General features: G+C 46.9%; 2 protein-coding genes across 9 annotated transcripts in view; one reads left to right on the plus strand and one right to left on the minus strand.

Annotated features, from left to right (window-relative positions):
- Positions 1-9: 9 nt before the first annotated feature.
- Positions 10-5,437, plus strand: pdk1 (pyruvate dehydrogenase kinase, isozyme 1). 2 transcript variants are annotated; one of them, XM_077002785.1, is made up of 13 exons: positions 10-74; positions 357-1,046; positions 1,133-1,274; positions 1,375-1,446; positions 1,569-1,753; positions 2,272-2,367; positions 2,491-2,568; positions 2,661-2,737; positions 3,311-3,409; positions 3,716-3,826; positions 4,049-4,162; positions 4,314-4,461; positions 4,503-5,437. In XM_077002785.1, the coding sequence occupies exons 2-12, from the start codon at positions 938-940 to the stop codon at positions 4,452-4,454; spliced, it is 1,224 nt and encodes a 407-aa protein (XP_076858900.1). In that variant the 5' UTR covers positions 10-74; positions 357-937; the 3' UTR covers positions 4,455-4,461; positions 4,503-5,437. The 2 variants fall into 2 exon arrangements, with proteins under 2 accessions (XP_076858900.1, XP_076858899.1); XM_077002784.1 differs by having other exon boundaries at positions 4,314-5,437.
- Positions 5,438-5,584: 147 nt separating this feature from the next.
- The window catches only part of ppp1r9ala (protein phosphatase 1 regulatory subunit 9A-like A), a 25,863-nt gene continuing 8,843 nt past the window's right edge, over positions 5,585-22,604 (minus strand). The window contains exons 3-20 of one of the 7 annotated variants that reach the window (XM_077002771.1): positions 16,583-16,715; positions 16,378-16,498; positions 15,643-15,747; positions 14,911-15,040; positions 13,916-14,071; positions 13,686-13,739; positions 13,207-13,436; positions 13,029-13,125; positions 12,810-12,939; positions 12,482-12,633; positions 12,034-12,325; positions 11,735-11,786; positions 11,574-11,645; positions 11,150-11,339; positions 9,889-9,933; positions 8,859-8,975; positions 7,382-7,570; positions 5,585-7,124 (exon numbers count right to left, since the gene is read on the minus strand). In XM_077002771.1, the coding sequence (XP_076858886.1) occupies positions 6,966-7,124; positions 7,382-7,570; positions 8,859-8,975; positions 9,889-9,933; positions 11,150-11,339; positions 11,574-11,645; positions 11,735-11,786; positions 12,034-12,325; positions 12,482-12,633; positions 12,810-12,939; positions 13,029-13,125; positions 13,207-13,436; positions 13,686-13,739; positions 13,916-14,071; positions 14,911-15,040; positions 15,643-15,747; positions 16,378-16,498; positions 16,583-16,715 (2,424 nt within the window). In that variant the 3' untranslated portion in view covers positions 5,585-6,965. Of the gene's footprint in view, positions 7,125-7,381; positions 8,976-9,888; positions 9,934-11,149; positions 11,340-11,573; positions 11,646-11,734; positions 11,787-12,033; positions 12,326-12,481; positions 12,634-12,809; positions 12,940-13,028; positions 13,126-13,206; positions 13,437-13,685; positions 13,740-13,915; positions 14,072-14,910; positions 15,041-15,642; positions 15,748-16,377; positions 16,499-16,582; positions 16,716-22,604 lie in introns of those variants that run through there. The other 6 variants (XM_077002772.1, XM_077002776.1, XM_077002773.1 and 3 more) reach the window with 6 other exon arrangements.

Raw genomic sequence — 22,604 nt, forward strand, 5'->3', positions numbered from 1 at the left:
GCGTCGGTTCGCCACACGGCAGCTGTACGCGCAGCGGCCAGAGGATCGTTGTGAGCTGCCTCCCCCCGAACACTGTAAAGCACACTTTTAGATCCGCATTTAATGTCATTCCTCTACGAATAATAATAAAAAAAATAGTTAACATTGTTCAATCTGTCGAACTATATTATACTTTATTGACCTCCTTGTGGTCAGTTGTAAAATGGAAACCTTCCAGCTAATGTGTGATGGAGGCACTTCAGTCATCTGTTTAAATCTTATTCCATACTGAACAAATTAAAACCAAAACATAATATCAATTATAAAAGAATAGCAGGAAAGTCCCAAACAAAGTCTTTCTTTGCTCACGTTTTCAGGCGACCGGTCGGTCTTACCAAACGACGACACACCGGGGTGTGAGATGTTCAAATACCGTGAAGATCCCCGTGATGTACATACAGTATATTCACCCTTCTGGACTGGACTGGGTTTTAGGTCTTGGCGCTAATAACCGAATTTCACTCGCTTGCTAAATATTAATAATCAAGGATGAAGCGCAGCAGCTCGTAAATGTGGTGGGAGGATTATTTGAGATTATAAACTGGTTATCTGACATTAATCCGTCCTACACAGGAAGGTTCGTGGTGATGGGGTTTCCCAGCTGGCTAACCACGCACTTACCTGAGTTTACTTACAGGAGGTGAATTCAGGAGTATGGGACGTTAAAACTAGTTAGTTAAACTAGTTACCCACGTCATGTAAACGGGTCATTTAAGATGAACTGACATTTAGATAAGATCTACAGGAGAAGTTCAGGGAGGACCTCGCGCTGTAGTTAGCTAGCTAGCTCAATAACACAGCTAGCTAGCTGTTAATGCCTGGTGCACCAGTGTTTATATGTTGACAGGTACATAAAATAACAGGTAAATAATACATTTACGAAAACAGAAGTGCAAGGATGAGGATTTTAAGGACTTTAATGAGCAACGCCTCCATCGGGAAGCTGGTGGACCACTACTCCAGGTTCTCGCCGTCGCCCCTCTCAATGAAGCAGTTCTTAGATTTTGGTAAGTTTCTGGATGACCAACGTGTGTGCTAAAACAAAACCCCAAAAACCAAAGTGTTTTATTTTTTTTCTGTCTTCTTTCCCCAGGTGCAGAAAATGCATGTGAGAAAACATCGTTTATGTTTCTGAGAGAGGAACTGCCAGTTAGGTTGGCAAACATTATGAAAGAGATCAACTTGCTGCCTGATAACTTGCTGAGGACCGCTTCAGTGCGACTAGTGCAAAGTTGGTGAGGGAATTTAATCAAATATAATCTCAACTGAGTCACAGCAGAATTATGTTTTATTATCGTGTATGCGAACTTGTGCTTTTTGTTCATTTCCTGTCAGGTACATGCAGTCTCTCCAAGATATCCTAGAGTTCAAGGACAAAGATGCCAGTGATGAAAAAGTAAGATTTGAGTAAGTAGCCTATACATCCACCTGGAAGCAAATCTTGCTTATCAGAGCTTTTTTTTTTTTTTGCTTAAATTTTAATCCTGTGCTTCTGTCTCCTACCTTCTCACTGAACATGTTGCTCTTAGTTTCACAGACACGGTGACAAAGGTCCGCAACAGGCATAACGATGTGGTACCCACCATGGCCCAGGGAGTGGTTGAGTACAAGGAAGCCTACGGCACAGACCCAGTGACCAGCCAGAATATGCAGTACTTTCTGGACCGCTTCTACATGAGCCGGATCTCCATCAGAATGCTCCTTAATCAGCACAGTCAGATCCTGCACTAATATTAACATTCTCTTGACTTGACACAGCATTGTGTTTACTTCTTAATCATTTAGAATTATTATTACTATTACCATAAAATTTGTAGATATATCTCCAGCTGTTTAAGCTGCTATCTAATAGCTGTGATTCCAGCAAAACATCATAATGTTCACCAGACTTTCATATATTACTCATCTATTGCTTAACTTCATTGTGTGTGCTTTCGGGCCTAAATAGCCAGGTGTCAGCAACTCCCAGTGAAATTCCAGCTTTTCTTCCGGTACTCCTAATTCATTTCAGCAGACTCTGTCAAGTCAATATGAAGTTTGTTCGTGCTTTTCTTTCTAGTTATTTAACTATTACTAGCTGCAGCATTAACAGTAGTATTAGTAGTAGTAGTAATAGTCCTGCAGTGTCACACAGAGTCTGACTGCACAACTTTATACCTGAAATGATGTTGTAGAATGCTGTGTGTTTAGTGAAGCATTGTGCTGTAACAGACATGATGGTGCCTGTTGCAGGTCTTCTGTTTGGAGGGAGAGTGCGGGTGAACCCAGCTCATCCTCAACAGATCGGCAGTATTGACCCTCACAGCCATGTCACTGATGTGGTCAAAGGTAGGTGGCTTTTAGGCTGGAACACATGATTTGTGTTGTAACACAGCTAGCAGTGTCTGTGACTTAATGGGAAGGTTTGTAGATAATGTGCTGAACTCTCGTTTGTCTCTTTATTCTTGGCAGATGCATATAAAAATGCTAGAGATTTGTGTGACCGGTACTACATGAATTCACCAGAATTAAAACTTGCAGAATTCAATGGTAATTGAACAATCCAATTGTTTATATTCTGCATTATGAGAAATTGAATTAAATAATCAAATTAATTATTTTTTGTCAAATTCTCTTCACAGCTAAAGACCTTAATAAACCCATAACAGTGGTATATGTGCCATCCCATTTGTATCACATGGTCTTTGAATTATTTAAGGTACTGTATAGTTTCTTGTCTTTTTAATATGAAGAAGTGTACAGGGTTTCTACTGATCGTTTAATTTCTGAATTATTCGAGACATGGAAAGTCACTGAATATGATCAATTTAGTTTTAGTAATATTAGGGAATAATATATTTTTTATAAGGGTAGCCATTGTCTAATGGTAGGGGAGCCAATCTTGTGATATCGGAGGTTCAATTCCAAGCTAGGCCATGACTGAGGTGGTGATCACTAGTGTGTGTGTATTGTATGTGTGTTTTGGAATTAATTTTGCACATTTCTCCATATTGTGATTGATTTTTACGCACCTGTTTAACAAAGGCGGGTTGTTTTTCCATTCAATATGGGTCATCAAAATTCAGTGTGTCAGGGAAATGTCAGGGATTTTGACATTTATCTCAGAGAAGCAACCCTGAGGTAATGTTAAATTAATGCTAACCAACCAGTGTGAACTGAACCAATAATTGAAGGACTGATTGGCATCCTTAGAAGTTTTAAAAGGGTTTTTATGTCTGAAGTTGACATGCAGCTTGGCAGGTCTGGATCTTGTATGTTCATATTCCTGCAGAATGCTATGCGGGCCACCATGGAGCTGTATGGAGATGCCATAGACTATCCTCCAGTTCAGGTTCAGATTGCCCTGGGGGATGAAGACCTGACTGTAAAGGTAAAGTCCCACTTGATGCGACTGCTAACCTTGTACTGTTTTTGTCTTCATCATGCTATGAGTATTGTTGTATACCATAAAAAAGTTTATGAAGAAATATACTGTAGGTTCTATACATTAATAAAGCTAAAAGACTGAGAGACCAAAAATGACACTAGTGAGTCTTGAGGACTTTAATGTGGTTACTTTTGTCTGCCATTACAGGCCTTTGGTTTGTAAAAATCTTAAATATGTACAGAGATTTTTTTCCCCTAAAGAATACAATTTTAAATGAATACATTCTCAGAATATTGTTTGCTTTCCTAGGTCAGTGATCGTGGGGGCGGAGTCCCATTGAGGAAGATTGACAGGTTGTTCACATACACCTACTCGACAGCTCCTCGGCCTCAGATGGACTCGGCCCGTGCCGCGCCTCTGGTCAGTTTAACACGCAGCTGCACTCCTTTACTCTGGTAGTAAGGTTTAAAAGCACAAGTGAAGAATATGCAATCACACACACACACACCCTTTGGGACTGTGATGTCACCTGTCCCGGCCCAATTCTGGAAATGTGATCTGGCTTGTGAAAGGCAGCTGTGTGTGAGTGGGTAAACATCCACATAAACATGAATACCACTAATGAAGCAACTCTGCTCTTAGGCTGGTTATGGCTACGGTTTACCCATCTCCAGACTGTATGCCAGGTACTTTCAGGGAGACCTTAAGCTCTACTCAATGGAGGGCTATGGTACTGATGCAGTTATATACATCAGGGTAAGTATTTCATATCCATTTAAAGAATATGAACTGTGAATGACATTTCTTCTGCAATTAAACCCTACTGTTCTGTTAAAAGAAAGGTGTGTAATGTTTTGATTATAGTTAGTACACTGCAATTACAAGTCATACCTTTTTTTTTCTAAAGGCACTTTCGACCGAGTCCATTGAAAGGCTCCCAGTTTATAACAAGTCTGCGTGGAAGCACTACAAGACCATCCATGAGGCGGACGACTGGTGTGTTCCAAGCAAGGAGCCCAAGGACATGACCACCTTCCGTAGCATTTAGAGCCCCGCCCACTCTGGTGTACAGCACCAGGGTGCATCAAGAGCCCCACCCACTCTGGTGTACAGCACCAGCAAATGGGAACATAATACAGATTAGTGGATATGTGTGTGATCTGTAGAAAGGATGAACAAAAACTGCACTGAAGGGGTGTTTGGTTTGCACTCGAATTTGAACTGCTGTATAGTAAATGAACTTGGGTGATCTATCATCCTACAGCTCAGATACAGACATAGTATGTCTTAAGTTTAAATAGTTTTCACTGTTTGGATGGCTTTTGAATGTGTTGGTGTTACAGATGGTGCCAGTATTAGACTGCACAAAGGATAAATCCAAATAATGGGTTAAAACTGGATCATCTCTTCTGGGAACTGTTTACCATTAGTCATATGCTCATAAGTGTTGGAAGATTCACTGCCCCATCTGAAATTAAGGTATTATACATCCAAAATAAGCTTTGTTAGTTTAGATGCTAATGCTTAAGTGAAATTTTAAAATCCAATTTAATTTAGACAGTGAGATGTGGCTCATCACTGTTCTTCCATTTTAGGCATGTTAAAGAACCTCGTCAAACCCAGTAGCTACTTCAGTTTTTACAGTGTGTTGATTAAATAGGTCCTCGGTTAAGCTGCACATGGCTTCACCTGAAATGTAAACATCTGTAGTGTCACATTTCACTTGGAGCTGCAGCCTTTCGTTTTTGGTACACGTCTGTTGGCTTCCTTACGGAGCAGGAAGTGTTGTATGGAGTTACAAGGGACGTTCTTGGTCACTCCTTCATGCATCATAGAGCCAGTGGGAAGAACTTTTATTATCCTGCTGCTGCTTTGTGTGTGAAACTAATCATGACAAACTGCATGAAAGTGTGAATTTTGCTTCCAATTTCCAGGTTAAACCTGTGGTTGTATTCTAAGTCTTGAGTGGTATTGTACTGTGGCCTCATGCCCATTCTAATGTCTAAATGATAAAATTGCTATCCAAAAATGGTCAGTAGTTATGTTTTTGAATGCCAGTTTACGGTTATTATTAGATCCACAATGGCCATAAAATATTTACTGTAAGATCGATTGTAAAACTTGTTTTCTACAAAAGTTATTGCAATATAAAAGTCCTGAAATCAGACACAAAGAAAATCCATATTAAATTGAATTTATTGCTGCAGCTTATACACTTGTACCAGAGAAATGATCAGGCTCTCATGCCATCGAAGAGTCACGTAGCCAATCAACACAAGACAATCTACCAGGGATTAGCCAATAGGATCAACTGGAACAGGCTGAATAAGGTGAGACGCAAACGAGACTAAAAATAGGGAATGGCCACTCTTCATTCACACAGACTGCACTCTCCCTTCTAACAGAAGAAACAAACTTGCAGTCAGTGACCTGGAAGTAGATAAGAAACAAAGGAGACCTGTAGGACCTGGTGAAGGGGCAACAGTAAGAGATCATCACCCACAACCAACGCAGACAGCTGCAGCAGCGTCAACATTTTACTTCTTGCTTTTCAGAATTCACAAAATTGTCTTAACCTACGAGCTATTCTACTCAGTAGAAAATGTATACAAAAGATAAACCAGTAAATGTTTGTTTTCCTTTACTTAAAGCTATGCAGTTAATAGACGTATAAAACATTTGTACATTTAAGACCAGTCACCCTTTGCCTTTTAAAAGGCAACAGTGCTTCCACTAATTTAAAATACAAAGTTCCATCAAAAATAGATCTATACAGAGCCACAGGAGATACTTGTACTTAAAAAATAAAGATATAAAATGTTTAAAGCATTATTCATCCACAGTATTGGTGGCATTTAAGTGTGACGATAACCAACTTTAAATGTTAAATCTTATTACCTTAAAAGATTTTTTTTGTGCTCATAAAATACAATAAAAATCCATTTGGTCTGCTCAAGTCAGCAAAACGACATCTCATGAACCTAAATGTTCCACCAGTGGCTGTCTAGTAAAGTTCTCTGACCAATGCATCTGTCCCCAAAAAGGGTTTCAGTCTTGTCAGCACAGTATGACAGATAATGGCATAAGACTAATATGGGAGTTCTTTTGTCCCTGCATTTATGTTTAATAGGCAGGAGAGAGGACATGGAGCACACTGCAGGTCATCCGCCCTCGAGTGGTAAAGCTGAAGGTGAAGGACCTTCTGCACGTGTGCCTGCTGCACATTGTAAATGTGCCACTCTTGTGCGACAGGTGCTCGTGTGCTGTCTTTCCGTGTTAGAGTGGGCCAATCGGAAGAGACGCTACGGAGGCGTCCAACCCTGCCTGTGCGCTCTGCAGCTGCACTGTATGATGGGCCAACGGCGTACCGCGAGTGTCACGCCGACCGGGCAAAACGCGTGTCACCAAGAGTGTGCTGCACTCTGACCGGGAACAAGGCAGAGTCATCACCGTCCTGTTTGACACTAGTGTGGGGGGAGAGAGAGAGAGAAAGAGAGAGAGAGCGAGAGAGCAAGGAAGAGTAAGAGAGAGAAAGAGAGAGAGCACCAATAGAATAGCCTCAGCAGATGGAGTCGCTGTTGGCCGGCAGTCTTCCACTTCGTCTCGCTTCTTTCTCGCGTTTCTCACGCTGCTTCTCCAGTTTTTCTTGTGCTTTTTTCATGTCCTTCAACTTCTTTTTAATCATGGCACGGTCACTTTGGCTGGAAACGCCAAGTGCCTGAAACAGACATGTGTAAAAAGAGAATCATCCAATAATTCGTAGTGCCATATCAGCAAGAAGCCATGAACATGGGGCTGCTAACTCTTCACTCTACCAGATGAGCTGCAGGAGCTAGAGACGCAATCTGTGAAGACTGCAAATGCTGTGAAGCCCAAAGACATATACAGTATAGTACAGTACAACATTTCTTGCAAAAGTGAGCCATAACAAATCTAACAAATAGTTTATAGATTTTTGATAAGCAGTTCACCCACTCTAAGTCTGTCACTGTCCAGGTTCAGCAGCTGTAGTCCGTCAACACCCCCGGCTGTAAACTCGCGTGTGTATTGGTCCATGTTCATGCCCATCAGCCAGTGACAGACCTGCTGGATGGTCCATTCAGACACTGGGCGGTTCTGCCACTGGTAGTCTTTACCCGCAGAGCAAGGCTCATCGTCCAGTGTCTGCAGGATAAACACATGATAAACGGGTACACACCCAAAGACGTTTTTACATACGTGCACAAAGACGTCACCTTGCTACTGCAAGTGAAGCTAGTGATTACCGTCATGATACGAAGGAAGAGTGAATTCAATAGCTCATCTTTTTGTGATAAATATTATATTTGAAAATCAAAATGTATGCAGATAAAATTGTTCCTCAGCTAATAATCACTATAGAAATGGAAAAGCTGTTTGAAGTAAGGCTGCACAATATGGATTAATATACTATATTAATATTATAAAGCTACATACTGCAACTCGTGCAAATACTGCAGTACATTTAAACACAGCGGTCAAGTCTTGACATAATATGCTTAAAGACCAACCTGCATTACTTTGAACAAAATTATTGAATTCATGTGAATTTCATCCATTTGAACCACAGACCACTCAACTGGAATGTCTGAGATGGACAGGATGTTCACAGAACACAAAAAATGTGCACATGGCACACAAAAAATGCGATTTATTACAGGGCTCATTTGCATATCGTAACCTTCTGCAATATCAATATCGCAAAGTCCAAAACTGCGATAATGATCAACAAATGATACATTGGGCAGCCCTACTAGTGATTATGTAGGCTTGTGATCATTCCAAACGCTTCTGTGAAGCCGTGACAAAAGCAATAGCAAGACTCTAGAATAGAAACTTCCGGACAGCCACGGTGTGGAAAGGCGTGCCATTCTTGCCACCTGTAGTGAGAACAGATTCTCTCAGCGCTACTTTCGATGCAAACAGAACACATTTCAAGCCATTCTTGCACTCAAACAATACAGCAGGACCCGATTATTGCGCCTATATGACAACATTGTTTTCTGCATTTGGACAGCATGCAACCATCGACAAGGATTTAAAAAGGACGCACCGTATAGATCATTAAGAAAATAAGTCGCTACAAAACATTAGGGAATGAAAGCACAGAGGAACATATCTGAAGGACAGAGACGCAACAGCCAATAGGAGAAAGACTCTCGCAGCAGTCCAAGTTGGTTTACTCCATAACAACAGCCGGTGTGAGTTCATCCAGCCTCACAAAGTGCACCACAGACGGCACAAGCATCCTCACGGCCCATTTGGAGCCCAAACCAAAAATAGCCCTGGAGCAGGAACTATGGCCACACTCATAACGACAGGGGCGGGCAACTTCCCTTTATTCAGACAATCCTTGACCTTTGGTGTAACCTTTATTCTTCTGCCCGTCCCGAGCAGGCGACGTGCGGGTGTGGGGTTGCTGAGAGCCACTCACCTCGCTAGAAGAGAAGGTTAGAGTGTGGGCACGGCCTGACATGCTGGACTCTGCCACTAGGCCTGCTAATTCTGACCTGGGACTGGTAGGACTTACATCATCTAGCATTGACCAGCTCTGGAACGAGTGGAAGAACACACACGCGCACACACACACGAGCACACACACAAGCACTCATGTAATGGCTAGGGTGCGGTGTTTTAAACGCAAAGAGAGCAGGTGTTTTTCCATGCAGTGTAGGGCTGCCTGCAGTGAACAACACCCAAAATGTCTCAGCATGCCGGCCCTGAAAACTCAGTGATAATGACCACTAAGTATTTTTTCAAAAATGAAACATTTCCAATCATTAGAATTGGGAACATTACGCTCTTCATACAGAGCTGGTGTATTTTTGGAACTTGTTTGAGAAGTACATTCAAGCACAATGACTTTCCAGACCTTGGGTCCACACGGACAACTTCCAATGTTTCTTGCGCAGACAGCAATGGGATTATATTAGTGTGTGAAGATTCTCAGATTAGGATCGGTCTTTCTGCCGACATGTTATAAGAACCTGACACAGGAAGCGTTTTTAAAAGCACGACAGGGCCAGCACACACATCAAGGAGGTCACATTCAGGATCGACTGGCATGCGGAACTAGGAGTGGGTCACAAGACAGCTACATCTACTCGAAAACTACAAGTGTGACGGCGCAAAAAACACTGGCATCGAGGCGTGGCACGGGAACGCAGCACGATGCAACGACGCGATGAAAACTGTGGCAAAGGTCCAGTGCTAGTCTATTCACTTAGAGGAAAATGCACATGCAGGAAACCACGGTTCACTAGGTACACAAGTTCAGGCAGGAACACAAACATATTCGCTATGCGAGAAGGCGCCCCCTAGTGGCATGCACTGATTAACACCCAACACATCCATGACACTAATCATATTAGTACAGAACACTGAACGATCCTCTACCATTTTTGTTAGCTTTGACCTAGAAGCTGGACTCCAGTCATCTAGGAGTTGGGAGAAATATACTGTACCAAATCTAAGGATCGACTGAACACAGAGGCCCAGGAGAGGTTTGTCTGTTTGGGGAAAGGGAAGGGAGTCAGAAAGGGCAACAGGGTAAATACGGGTGCAGGTCTTCCCACACATTTTTGAAAACCCAAGAAAACGAGGCCCAGTGGTGCGGTGCGGATAGTTCCAGAGGCTTCAGCTCCGGATAGTCTCTCTACCTCCGCGCAAGGCTGCATGGCCGCCTGCTGAATGAGTCAAAGCTACCTGAGCAGACAAGTTCTGCCGGGCTCGGTCTGTGAGGGCAGGGCATGGGAATCCTCCTTCCTTCTCTCTCCCGCTCACTCCATTTTCTTCCCTTCTCTCCCTCCTTTTCTCTCCCTCCCTCTCACTCTTCCTCCAGCGTGCTGTCCGTCTGGGCTCCATTCGTTCCACAGCCCACACCGTCATGCTGCCTTCTCTGTTCTTCTAACAACCTCCAACCCCCTCACGCGGTATTTGGAAACGCTCCAAACACAGGAGATGTGTGGACACCATTTCACCACTTGTGGTTTTATACCACGTTTGCCAATGGAGTGGTGCTGCTAGAACAACCCTAACGGCCCGTTCTGCATCAGAGATACTTATTTCGAAACTCACGATGCCCCCAGGCCCCAGTTTTAGCCTGTTTAAGCAGCTACAGCAAGTTCCTCCCCCCAACTCCTTAATCATAACAGGGAGTGCAGGAGAAGTGAAAGCTAACAGATTCAGCTAAACAGTTGGGTGTGATCTGGCAATCCATGACATTCCTTCAGAACTGACCGGCAGACAGAAATACTGTGGAAGAGCACCGAATGTCAAATATTCAAAATTGCACTCAAGTCATACGTTACAATTTTGACAGTTTTGTATTTTTGAGTATTTTCAAATTGTAATTCCTTTACTTCATCGTTCACATTTAGTCACAAATTTCATTTTTGTGTTTAACACCATGTTGTATTGGTGACTGCGTTTAAGGAGCAGGTGCTGCTACGTTGTCTGCCCAGCAGTCACAGTGCAGTTCCACAGACAAGTGGCTATTCCTGTTTAATCCTCCTCAGCTCAGGTTTCAAGTGCAGCCAGGGAAACGGAGCCTGGGTCACACTCGGTTTTACCCAGCACACACAGGAAGGAGGCGGCTCTCCTGCAAGCTCGGGCAGCCCCCGCCCGCCCACTACACCGTGCTAAGTGCGAGCCCACTGAACCGCGATAGGCAGACCGCATGTGGGCGGAGCTAGCATGCCCGCTGGGCGACGGCCTTGCGCGCACCTTGGTCTTGCGTTCGCGCTGGTCGGCGTGCTCGGCGGCGACGTTGCCCAGACTGCTGGAGGAGGCGGAGGGCTCTCGGTCCTTGTCTTTGTCTCCGAACCAGGAGAAAGGCATGCAGGTGGGGATGGAGGCCAGGGACTCGGCCGGCGAGACGTCGGCCCCGGGCTCGTCCAACAGCTCCGCCGAGCCCCTGCTCACGAGGACGGGGACAAGCCACAGACTGTCAGACTCGGGCAGCTCATTGGAAGTGTAATAGTAATAAACAACAAACTTATTATGGGATGGAATAGTACACAAGCACTCTACTGCAGTGAGCTTAACAAAAAAGAAATTCTGAAAGATTTTTTAAGCATGCAGTAGCGTCAGTGTACAGCCAGGGGGCGGTAAAGGAGCAGAGAGGCTACGTGTGCGCAGGTCTGCCCACCTGCTGTCCAGAGAAGACCTCTTGGACTCCTTCTCTTGTTTCTTTCCTTTGCCGCCAGACTTCCTGAGGCCACTATGGGAGAGGAGACTCCAGGGTGAGGGGGGAGGTCGGCATACTCCACCGCCTACATCACACACCGCAGGACATATTACCACACCTACCCGAAATCTGGGAAGCGTCTTTTGGATTTCCCTGCTCCATCGGCGGACTCATCTAAAGCAAAGAAGACAAACTCAGAAAGGAAAGGGCATGAACTGATGATGATGATGATGATGATATGATGTGCCTTCGCTGTTTGAAAACACGGCTAATAAATGAACAGACAAGTATGAGAGCTTTAACGTCTAATGCTGGCTGTAAAAAAATTAAAAAACAGCTCTGATAATCAGCTCATAGGCAGTGATATCTTCAGCCAAACCATTTTAATTAGTAATCAAAATCCTTTTAAATATGCAGTTACCTTTAAGCTCTTTGCTTTTTCCTTTGGACTCTCTCTTCTTGACGTTTCTGAGAAAGCCAGAGGGGGAGGACTCTTTGATTGGGGTGGGGGCGTGGCTCTCTGTGCTGTCTGCAGGGGGTGTGGGCGTGCCAGAGAGCTCCATGATGCTTTTGGAGCCACCCATGGCCCGGGCCTGGCTGGGCTCCTCCTTCTGTCCGTTCGCTGGGTTGGACAAGGGCAGGGACAGACTCTCCTGGATGGACCTCCTACAATGGGGAGGAACCTCAAGACTAGAAGAGGACTCCTCTTCAAACTAGAAAGTAAGGTACAGAGCTGCAGTGTAAACAATAATCATCAAAGTAATGAATCACTTATTTCCATCAGTAATAAATCGTGAATGTCTGGGGTGTTGACATCTCCCATAAACGTATCGCACGGTTCTACAGTTTGGGTGGCGAGTACTGCGGACCTGTGGTTGAGATGAGGGGGAACCAACGCCCTCTCGAAGTTTGTTTCGGGATGGTCGCTGGCGCCGGGCCTTCTGGGCCAGCTGACCTTTGGCCCGGTGGGCACTGCTGTCCAAAAGCTTAGTCTCTGGGACCACGTCTGTCAAGTCAGGTACTGGGGATGACATCATGAATGACACGGTCACCCTCAATATTGTACGCACATCTTTTAGCAATGCAATAATTCAGTCAAAATATCTCAAACATAAAACTATAACCACAAACAAGTGGCAGCTTTAATTATAATACCATCAGTATGCTAATTACAAACATTAGAGCAGACATGTTTACCTGAGAGGTCCGGGGACGGAAGGTCCGGGGACGGGAGGTCCGGGGACGGGCTGTCCAACGTTGCAGCTGCACCAGTCCTGCTCTCTGCCGCGGAGACCAGAGATTTGCCACAGGACTCTAGGGCTGCTACCTACAAACAGGAGGGATGGAGAGAAGAATGAGGTACGATGAACCGAACTGAAGCTCGTTTAGGCGTCCACAGAAGGAGTCCGTCCTCACCCTCTGATGGAGGTTCTCTAGTTGTGCTTGGTACCAGGCCTCCTTCTCCTCCAAAGCTTTCTTTAGCTCCTCCTCCCTCCTCGTAAACTCCGCCTCTCTGCGGGACCAAGGAACGACAGGTCAGAGCACAGGCGGAAACGCTGCCTGGCTCCCCGCGTGCGGTGCGGGCCGCACTCACTTCTGCTGGTAGTCCTTCAGGAGCTTCTTGGCTTTGCTGTACTTCCTGTCCACGGCCTCGTGCTGGCCCTGCGTGTCGGCCAGCTCGTCGTTCAGGGCTTTGCAGAGGGCCTGAGCATCCAGCCAGTTCTTCTCCATGTAGGCGATGCGCTCCGAGTTCTCCTCCACGCTCCTCTCCAACTGCACCTCCCTCTCCATCCATGACGCCTGCCTCTTCTCTGTCTCCTTCAGCTGAAGACGCAGCAGGTCAGAGTGTGAACGGTGCTCACCACACCAGGACCAAAACGCCTGTTCTGCAATTCCAAACTTCTTCTCTTATGAGCTACGCTCTTGGAATTGCACCTGCTAAGGAGCTCCAAACCCTGGAAAGCAGACCTGCACTGCTGAACGTCAGGCTAATGTGTACCGTGGGACGGCACGCGGGCTCGGATCAGTGACATGAAGGTGTCTAGGTGAAGCGGACAGTAGGACAGGCGGTACCTTCTCTCTGAGCTGCTCCAGTTCGGCCTCGGCTATGCTGTGTTTGATCTGGAGCTGGAGGGTGGGGGAAGTTCAAGTCAAATCAGAACCACCTTGTGCTGTCAGAACATTGTAAACTTCATGCATTGTCATGTCAAATACGCAGACTGGCACCACATGTAACCTTTTCACGTTAGCAGTTGCTTCTCGGTGGTGCTGGTCTGGCCTTTGGCTGACATTCTCTTTAATACCTCTTTGAATCTGAAGCCGAGTTGAGCCGCGTCCATGTTCGAAGGCAGGAACATGCCCTCACACTCGGGTAAATCGTACAGCTCCCCGGCCCTCTTGCCAAAGCTCGAGCTCACAATGCCCTCTTCCTCTCCCTCCTCCTCCTCGTAATGCTCATCCTGAAACAGACACACACGGGTGATGCCAGCAGCTGATTGGCTGGGCGAGGCCTCTGGTGTTTCCTACGGGAAAGCCTGTGGCAGGAAATGGATCAGTCCCAGAGGTGACCACTCAGCATTTTAAAACCCTACAGACTCAATTAGCAACATACAGATAATCCATTGTTATTATACATGGGAGAAGTTCTCATACTTCTTCATAACCTTTTCATCAGGCTACATAGGCTAATACAGTATTCAAAATATTAGGATAACATAAAATTCAACATAAAAAGTAAACAACTTGACAAATAGTAAACAAATGTAACTGAAGCCAGCAGGCCCCAGATAAGGGCCCTGCAGTAGAGGCCCGGGGGGGTCCAATAGCTCGAAGCCTGTAGTTTACCGAGCAGTTTTTGAAGAAAAATAAGTTTATGGATTCCAGCTTGGGTGCTTTGCATAATCTGCATGACTACACTGGAAAGGGCCATGTCTGCTGAAGCCTCTTCACACAATACCAGTCCTGTTCTCCCAAACCTGGCTCTCCCTATTCAAATTTAGAGCAACATGCAAAATATTTACTCTTCAATCCACTTACAAAGCAGCCGTCTGAATCTTCTCGACCCACACCCTTTATACACCCCTCTTGCACACCATTTACACAGGTAAAGATCGCCAGCTAACAGCGGCGGGTCGACCCCGGCTGATGACGATTCTGAACCACGGCCCGGGGGAAACCCCCCGTTGCCATGTCTGCCTTGCTTGCGACGAGTTACCAGAACTTGGGTCTTTCTTCTCCGGACCGCAGCTCTGGACTAAACGTGTGGGGTGTGGCGGGGCTGCGTGCCCTGCTCACTCACCTCCTCCGTGGACTGGTCGTACGGATCCTCGCTGCCCTGCTGCCGCTGGTGTCTCTCCTGCTCCAGTGTCTCGCTGATCAGCCGCGCCACCTCGCTCTGCGTCCCCGGCTTCTCTCGCCCAATCAGGAACCTGCAAGTGCCGCCACTCACAGGTAAGCGGGGGGGTGGGGGTGGGCGTGGCTAAACCTCACCCATCAGCTGGGCGTGGCTAAACCTCACCCATCAGCCGTGTTCTCCTGCCTATAAACCGCCACAAGGGCTGGCAGCGTGAATGTGGGAGTGTGTGCATGAACAAGGAATAATGCTGTCCATGCAAATGTGAGAGTCTATGTGTATGTAAAGCAAAAACCTGGAAACAAATGTGTGTGTGGAAATCGGGGCGAGTGAGTGTCCACGTCCATAACTCTGTGACTCAATCTGCTGGGCAACTGTAACCTTTACGTGGCAAACAGTGTTTGCTATAGCAACCTGTGCGACCTTGCTGTAATGGCCTGGGTATTCGTGATCTTCATTTGTGGTCAGGCATTAACATAGCGAGCGGAGCTCCCTGGATCACCATGGCGGCACGGAGCATGTCGGGAACGCCGCGGTCATTCCATGGAGGCAGACCATAAACGCATGGGCTCGGTCGCCCCGGTGATTTTGGCCAGGTTCCATTCTATATCCCGGGTAACGGACCGGGATGGCCCCTCCCCCGTGCGTAGGGTGTGCAGACGGAGCTGCAGGTCTCACCTGACCGTGCCCTTTGTGTTCTTGAGGACGGTGGCTGCGAACATCTGAGTCACGCCCACCAGGCTGATGCCGTCGACCTCCACAATCTGGTCATTCACCTGGATCCTGGAGACCAGCACCACAGTCAGGAAGAACTTCCAGCAGGAACTCACCATTGGCAATGACAACATTCAGCAAGTAATATTTTACAATATTTACTGAAAAAATTGGTAAAAGCAACGTTTAATCCAAAAACCGACACACACCTTTTAAGTCAAAAAAGGTAAAATCGCAGTCAATGTCGCCTTATTGTGTTCAGAAGCATGCGGGGTTGCCATGTCATTTTTATTGAGGTTAGGTGCCTGTAGGCGGTTTTTCCTGCAGTGTTGAGTAGTTTAACAATGCTTCAAACCTGTTTTGTACTTCAAACCTGTTATTTCCCCTCAAAAAAACATGAGACTTGAACTTATACCGGTATGTGATTTCCTGTGTGTCTGTGTTATATATATATATTTATATATTTGCTTCTGGGGACCACAAACACCTATACTAGTCTCAACCACACAGGGGATTAAACATGGTCTGAAGTCCTTTCAGAGGGAAGAAAGATTCTTTCAATCAGTTTGACCCTGTGTCAAAACCCACCATCACTCTGAAAAAAGCACTGGAGGGACAGCTCATCCACCTCTTCACTGAGCTCATGGAGATGGCACTGCCCCGCCCCCCAGTTCTGGCCCCGCCCCCAGCACCCCTCACCTTCCATCTCGCTCAGCCGCTCCTCCCTCTGTAATGGTTTTGACAAAGATGCCGAGCTTCTCCAGGCCCTGGTCTGCTCCGACGCCCATCCCTATGATGCTGACGCCCAGGCCATTGTCACCTACAGGGGGCAGCAGAGCATCCCAGAGTGAGCTCACCGCAGTCACTGGCTCTCTCCGAGCGGACGCGGCGGTCGACGCACTACCTTTCGCCATCTCCACCGGGAACACGTCCATCTTCTCCACGCGCTTCTCCAGCTCATACTCAGCCGAGGCCGCCACCGGGTCGACCTCATCGTTGTGCCGGTCGTAGTCCTCGTTTGAGTAGGTGCTGAACACCTGGAAGACATGAAGAACACCATCTACTCAGAGGAAGCTCTCTCATGACTCACCATTTCTTGTCCGTTTTTTTAAAGGGATATTCACTCAAAGAAACCTAAAACTAACTTCAGGTCATCAATTAACCTGGGATAATAACTATAATTTAATTAATATTATTATTAAATAAAGGATATTACAAAACATAAGGCCTATGCTAAAAATGATCCTTACGTGGTCTCTGTTAAATCCAAAACCAGCCTCCCTCTAATCATCTGCCTCATAACCCTCATACGGTAATGAGATAGGCCTCATAGGCTAATGGCACAGGTGAAGTGGGGCGGTTTAGCGCAGTCAAAAGTGTGGGTGTCCACTCCCTGCCCATGGGTGGATGAAGACAAAGAGATATTCCCCTGGGCATGTACAGCACACAGGGCAGTTCAGGCACGGAGATGCACTCTCAGTCTCACTTCAAAGTTCACAGGTTTGTTTAGCAGACACGGTTCACGTATTTATTCAGCCAAGTTTGAATTAGTGTGATGCTGAAAACAGCTCTACAATGAATGGCTGTAAGGTTGTAAAGGTGTTTCCTAGAAAGCAAAAGAAATACAGAGAGAAAGAGAGAGAGAGAAAAGGGGAGAGTGAAAAAGAGAGAGAGACTCTCACAACCTGTAGAGGACCACTATCATAGCTATATTAATTGGGATGTGACTCAAGAATCAAACTAATGACACAGTACAACTGTAATGTATTTCATCCAGATGACTGCATGTGTGCTTGTGTGTTTTTGCGCGTGGAGTGAACCCGTTCTCTAAGCCTTTATGGGCCACGATCCGTTCTGAAATGACGATGCTGTAATAAAACATTGTGCTGCAAGACAGGCTGGGAACACTGTCTCATTCAAGAGTGTCGTGACCAGTCATGTTCAACACTCACACTACCGAGAAGCGTGTGGAATAAGAACACATCGATCTTGCTAGTTTACAGCAATCCAGGCTTTATGAGCTTAGATCTGTAAAAACACTGTAGGCTCATCAGACTACAGTGCAGGTTCAAAATCACTGCCAGTGCTCGTCATCGGATCTCCAGCTCAGAGAGACACTCTCTCGCTTTCTCACCAAGTCTCAGTCTCACAGTCTCACTCGGTCTCTCTGTCTCACTCAGTCTCTCTGTCTCACTCAGTCTCTCTGTCTCACTCAGTCTCTCTGTCTCACTCAGTCTCACTCAGTCTCACTCAGTGTCTCTGTCTCACTGTCTCACTCAGTCTCTCTGTCTCACTGTCTCACTCAGTCTCTCTGTCTCACTCAGTCTCTCTGTCTCACTCAGTCTCTCTGTCTCACTCAGTCTCACTCAGTCTCTCTGTCTCACTGTCTCACTCAGTGTCTCTGTCTCACTGTCTCACTCAGTGTCTCTGTCTCACTCAGTGTCTCTGTCTCACTCAGTGTCTCTGTCTCACTCAGTGTCTCTGTCTCACTCAGTCTCTCACTCAGTCTCTCACTCAGTCTCTCACTCAGTCTCTCACTCAGTCTCACTCAGTGTCACTCAGTGTCACTCAGTCTCTCACTCAGTGTCACTCAGTGTCACACAGTCTCCCTCAGTGTCTGTCTCACAGTCTCCCTCAGTGTCTGTCTCACAGTCTCCCTCAGTGTCTGTCTCACAGTCTCCCTCAGTGTCTGTCTCAGTCTCCCTCAGTGTCTGTCTCACAGTCTCCCTCAGTGTCTGTCTCAAAGTCTCCCTCAGTGTCTGTCTCACAGTCTCCCTCAGTGTCTGTCTCACAGTCTCCCTCAGTGTCTGTCTCACAGTCTCCCTCAGTGTCTGTCTCACAGTCTCCCTCAGTGTCTGTCTCACAGTCTCCCTCAGTGTCTCTTCACTGCCCCCTATACTGGTCTCTTTAATCCCCCGCTTTCACCAATAATGCAAGTGTTCTCCAGCTGTTGAGCAATGTGTGCTACGATACAACCCATCCCAAAAATGACCTACAGGCAGCAGAGAGAGAGAGAGAGAGAACTGGCAGGAAAGAAAAGCAAGAATTAGGATTAGTGCGTTTATTTGGAATCTTAACAGAGGAATGATGTAATGCAGTAAACATTTCCACTCAGAGTTGGCGGCAGAGTTCCACAAACATGTCAGGGCTTGAGTCCCCCCTCCACTCACCTAAGCCCCCCACACCCACACACGTACACACCCCTTTGTGTGGTGCTCACCCGCAGATCTGAAACCTGTCTGACGTTTATGCGGTTATAGTGCTTGCAAGTGTAAGCATTAATAGTGGCTGGGGGAGGGACTGCTTGTGGATCAGTGTGTGAGGCCTCTTTTCACGTGCAGGTCAGCTGACCTTGGACAAACCCTCCACCCACTGACAGCACTGCTTGCTCTTCCAGACGCACACACCCTTGAAAAGCCTCGTCCATTATCTTCTCTTGTTAAGCTGCCGGCTTGGGCACGCAAAGCCGTTTCAGCCAATCGCCCAGCAGGATACAGAAGCGCGGTTACGACATGGAAAAGCCAGGCTCACATGTTGGTAAACGCACCAGGCAAGAACACGCGTGACCGTCTCCAGCTGAACTCGTGTGTAAAGCTCTACTGGGTGTCACGACTGTGACCTTTTGGTTCCTGAGGTATGGCCGCAGAATTCAAGCTAAGTTCAGTCTCCAATGGAATCGACATGAGCTAATAAAGCGGACAGAGAGACAGAGATAGAGTGAGAGAACGAGAATGATGGGGAGAGAGAGAGAGAGAAAAAGGGAAGGAGGGATGAAATGAGGGGGAATCGTGTTATTGAAGCGGATAAAAGGTAAAAGTAGAGCCTATGAGCATGTGATGGTTACAAGGCTTTGGCTGGCCTCAGAGAACCACAGTGGTTATGCTTGGCCTCTCTCCCCACACCCCCACACCCCCACACCCCCCTCTTTCTCTTTCTTTTCTTTCCTATCCGACTTTCCTGTTGCCACTGACTACTTCAGTAAATTGGAACAATGTTCTTTTTCTTTTCGGTAACCTAATCGTTGAGACTGTCTTCACGGAAAGAAATGTGTCTCCTTACAGGAGACAGGGAAGGGGAGAGGAAAAACAGAGAGGGAGTGAGGCAAAGAGGAACGAGAGAGAGAGAGAGAGAGAGAGAAAAGCTCCGGTTACCTTCAAACTGAACTCACACACCCCTTCCTGACTGAACAGTGCAGGTCCCGCCTCCCTCCACCTGTAGGCCCCACCTCCCCATAAATCCAGGTGAATGACATCAGTAGCAGAGCCCGCCCACTCCAGCTAACTACCTATTGCTCTCTCACACAAGCACAGGTCCTTCGTTGGTGTTTTATAACAGCACCGTGACGACACCACTGCGACACACGGCCATAGCGGCCCACATATAAACATATTCAAGTTTTCCCGTTTAAAAACAAAGGGCTCACAAAAGCTTTTGGGTCGAGCTGCTCAGGGATGATATCACCTAGACAGACAGAAACACTCTAAAAGACCTCAAGTAAGGGGGAGGCTTCTCCCAGTATATCCCCTCCCCAACATGGCTGTCTTCAGGCTTGTGCCTGATGCATCAAGAACCTCGTCCTGCACTACAACCCTGTGGGAGAGGGAATGTCCCGCAGTAGAGCTTCGTCCTGCTCTACAACCCTGTGGGAGAGGGAATGTCCCGCAGTAGAGCTTCGTCCTGCTCTACAACCCTGTGGGAGAGGGAATGTCCCGCAGCAGAGTCACACCGCTGCTCCTGCCCTGGGCGTTTGGACGTCCTGAACAGAGTTTGTGATGTGGCAAATCACAGCCCACAGCGCCATCTGCTTCAGATCTGTAGCCACTGTACTACAGCAGAGAGCCACTCCCCCTCCCCCCTCTTATCCCTCCCTCCAACCCTCCCCATCCCTCCCTCTATCCCTCCGCCTGCAGATCCATGTTGCTGTTCATTTTCAACTACAAAGGGCTCCTCCTACACACTTACACACCAACCAGAATCAATCCAACCAAAACAAATCAGACTCGCACGCTTCCACGCCCAGAGAGAGAGAGAGAGAGAGAGAGAAAGAGAGAGAGAGAGAGAGAAAGAGAGAGAGAGAGAGAGAGAACCAGCAAACGCCTGGTCATGGTGCAGGACTGCGTTATCTGACAGTGCAAATGCAGCCACACGAGTAACCACCTGAACCCAAGCGTGAGAGCGCGGAGCCTACCATGTCGCTCACGCTGACTTTTACCCGCACGCAGTCTGGAGTGGTACAGTCCAAGCGCCCTGTCATCTCCGAGGAGAAGAGCTCTCTCATCCAAGGCCAACACTGACCTCATACAGATCTTCACAGCCTCACTCACAATTGGGTGCTGCATAAGACTTTGTGCTGGATGAATAAACAAAGCTTGAAAGGCTTTCAGGTGTCGGTGGATTAGAAAGTGTGTGTGTGTGAGAAAGAGAGAGAGAGAGTATGTGTGTGTGTCCGTGAGCGTGAGAGTGAGTGTGTGTGTGTGTGTCCGTGTCCTCCTATCAATGCTGAGTACTTTTTGACTCGTATTACAGTCCTAGTGCATTAAGATATGCAATGATAAAGTGGAGTGATCCAAGGCTCACCCCTCACCCCTCACCTCACTTCACCTCTCAGGCCTTACCACACCTCGGCTTCCGTTTTGGTTCTTAACTAAAACATGTCTTTTTAAAAACGTGGTTTTTTTGCTTACAGAACCTGAACAATCCATGGCACATAGAGGAGACAGCGCACAGATATTAGAATCAGGCAGAACTAGAGCTGGGAAAAGAAAAAACTGCCTCAGTGGGTCTGCAAGGTGATGAGACGGAAGAAGAGAGAAAGGAGGCCGTCAATCCTGAACTCATGTTGTTGGAAGGCCAGATAACGACTCATTCCAGCTGACGCACCCTGACGTTAGGCCAAACCGAACGCCCCACAGAACGCAACAGGTCTGTTTCTGGGATGCTCAGAAAGGCACCGTTCAGAATTATGGTCAAAATCAGAGAAAACAAAACCAAATTCTAGTGTTAACTTTCTGGAAATTGATATTTGTGAGAAAAGACACACAGTAGCAGAGCAGGAGGGAGTTAAAAGTGGGTAGGATGAGAATTCAGAGAGATGAAGGGAGGGAGTGATCATGTGGACACCTCTCACTCGTACAGAGAGATGAAGGGAGGGAGTGAGTGATCATGTGGACACCTCTCACTCGTACAGAGAGATGAAGGGAGTGAGTGTTCATGTGGACACCTCTCACTCGTACAGAGAGATGAAGGGAGGGAGTGAGTGATCATGTGGACACCTCTCACTCGTACAGAGAGATGAAGGGAGGGAGTGAGTGATCATGTGGACACCTCTCACTCGTACAGAGAGATGAAGGGAGGGAGTGAGTGATCATGTGGACACCTCTCACTCGTACAGAGAGATGAAGGGAGGGAGGGAGTGATCATGTGGACACCTCTCACTCGTACAGAGAGATGAAGGGAGGGAGTGAGTGTTCATGTGGACACCTCTCACTCGTACAGAGAGATGAAGGGAGGGAGTGAGTGATCATGTGGACACCTCTCACTCGTACAGAGAGATGAAGGGAGGGAGTGAGTGATCATGTGGACACCTCTCACTCGTACAGAGAGATGAAGGGAGGGAGTGAGTGATCATGTGGACACCTCTCACTCGTACAGAGAGATGAAGGGAGGGAGTGAGTGATCATGTGGACACCTTTCACTCGTACAGAGAGATGAAGGGAGGGAGGGAGTGATCATGTGGACACCTCTCACTCGTACAGAGAGATGAAGGGAGTGAGTGTTCATGTGGACACCTCTCACTCGTACAGAGAGATGAAGGGAGGGAGTGAGTGATCATGTGGACACCTCTCACTCGTACAGAGAGATGAAGGGAGGGAGTGAGTGATCATGTGGACACCTCTCACTCGTACAGAGAGATGAAGGGAGGGAGT

Source organism: Brachyhypopomus gauderio, chromosome 4, assembly GCF_052324685.1.
Source record: "Brachyhypopomus gauderio isolate BG-103 chromosome 4, BGAUD_0.2, whole genome shotgun sequence".
NCBI classification, from domain to species: Eukaryota; Metazoa; Chordata; class Actinopteri; order Gymnotiformes; family Hypopomidae; genus Brachyhypopomus; species Brachyhypopomus gauderio.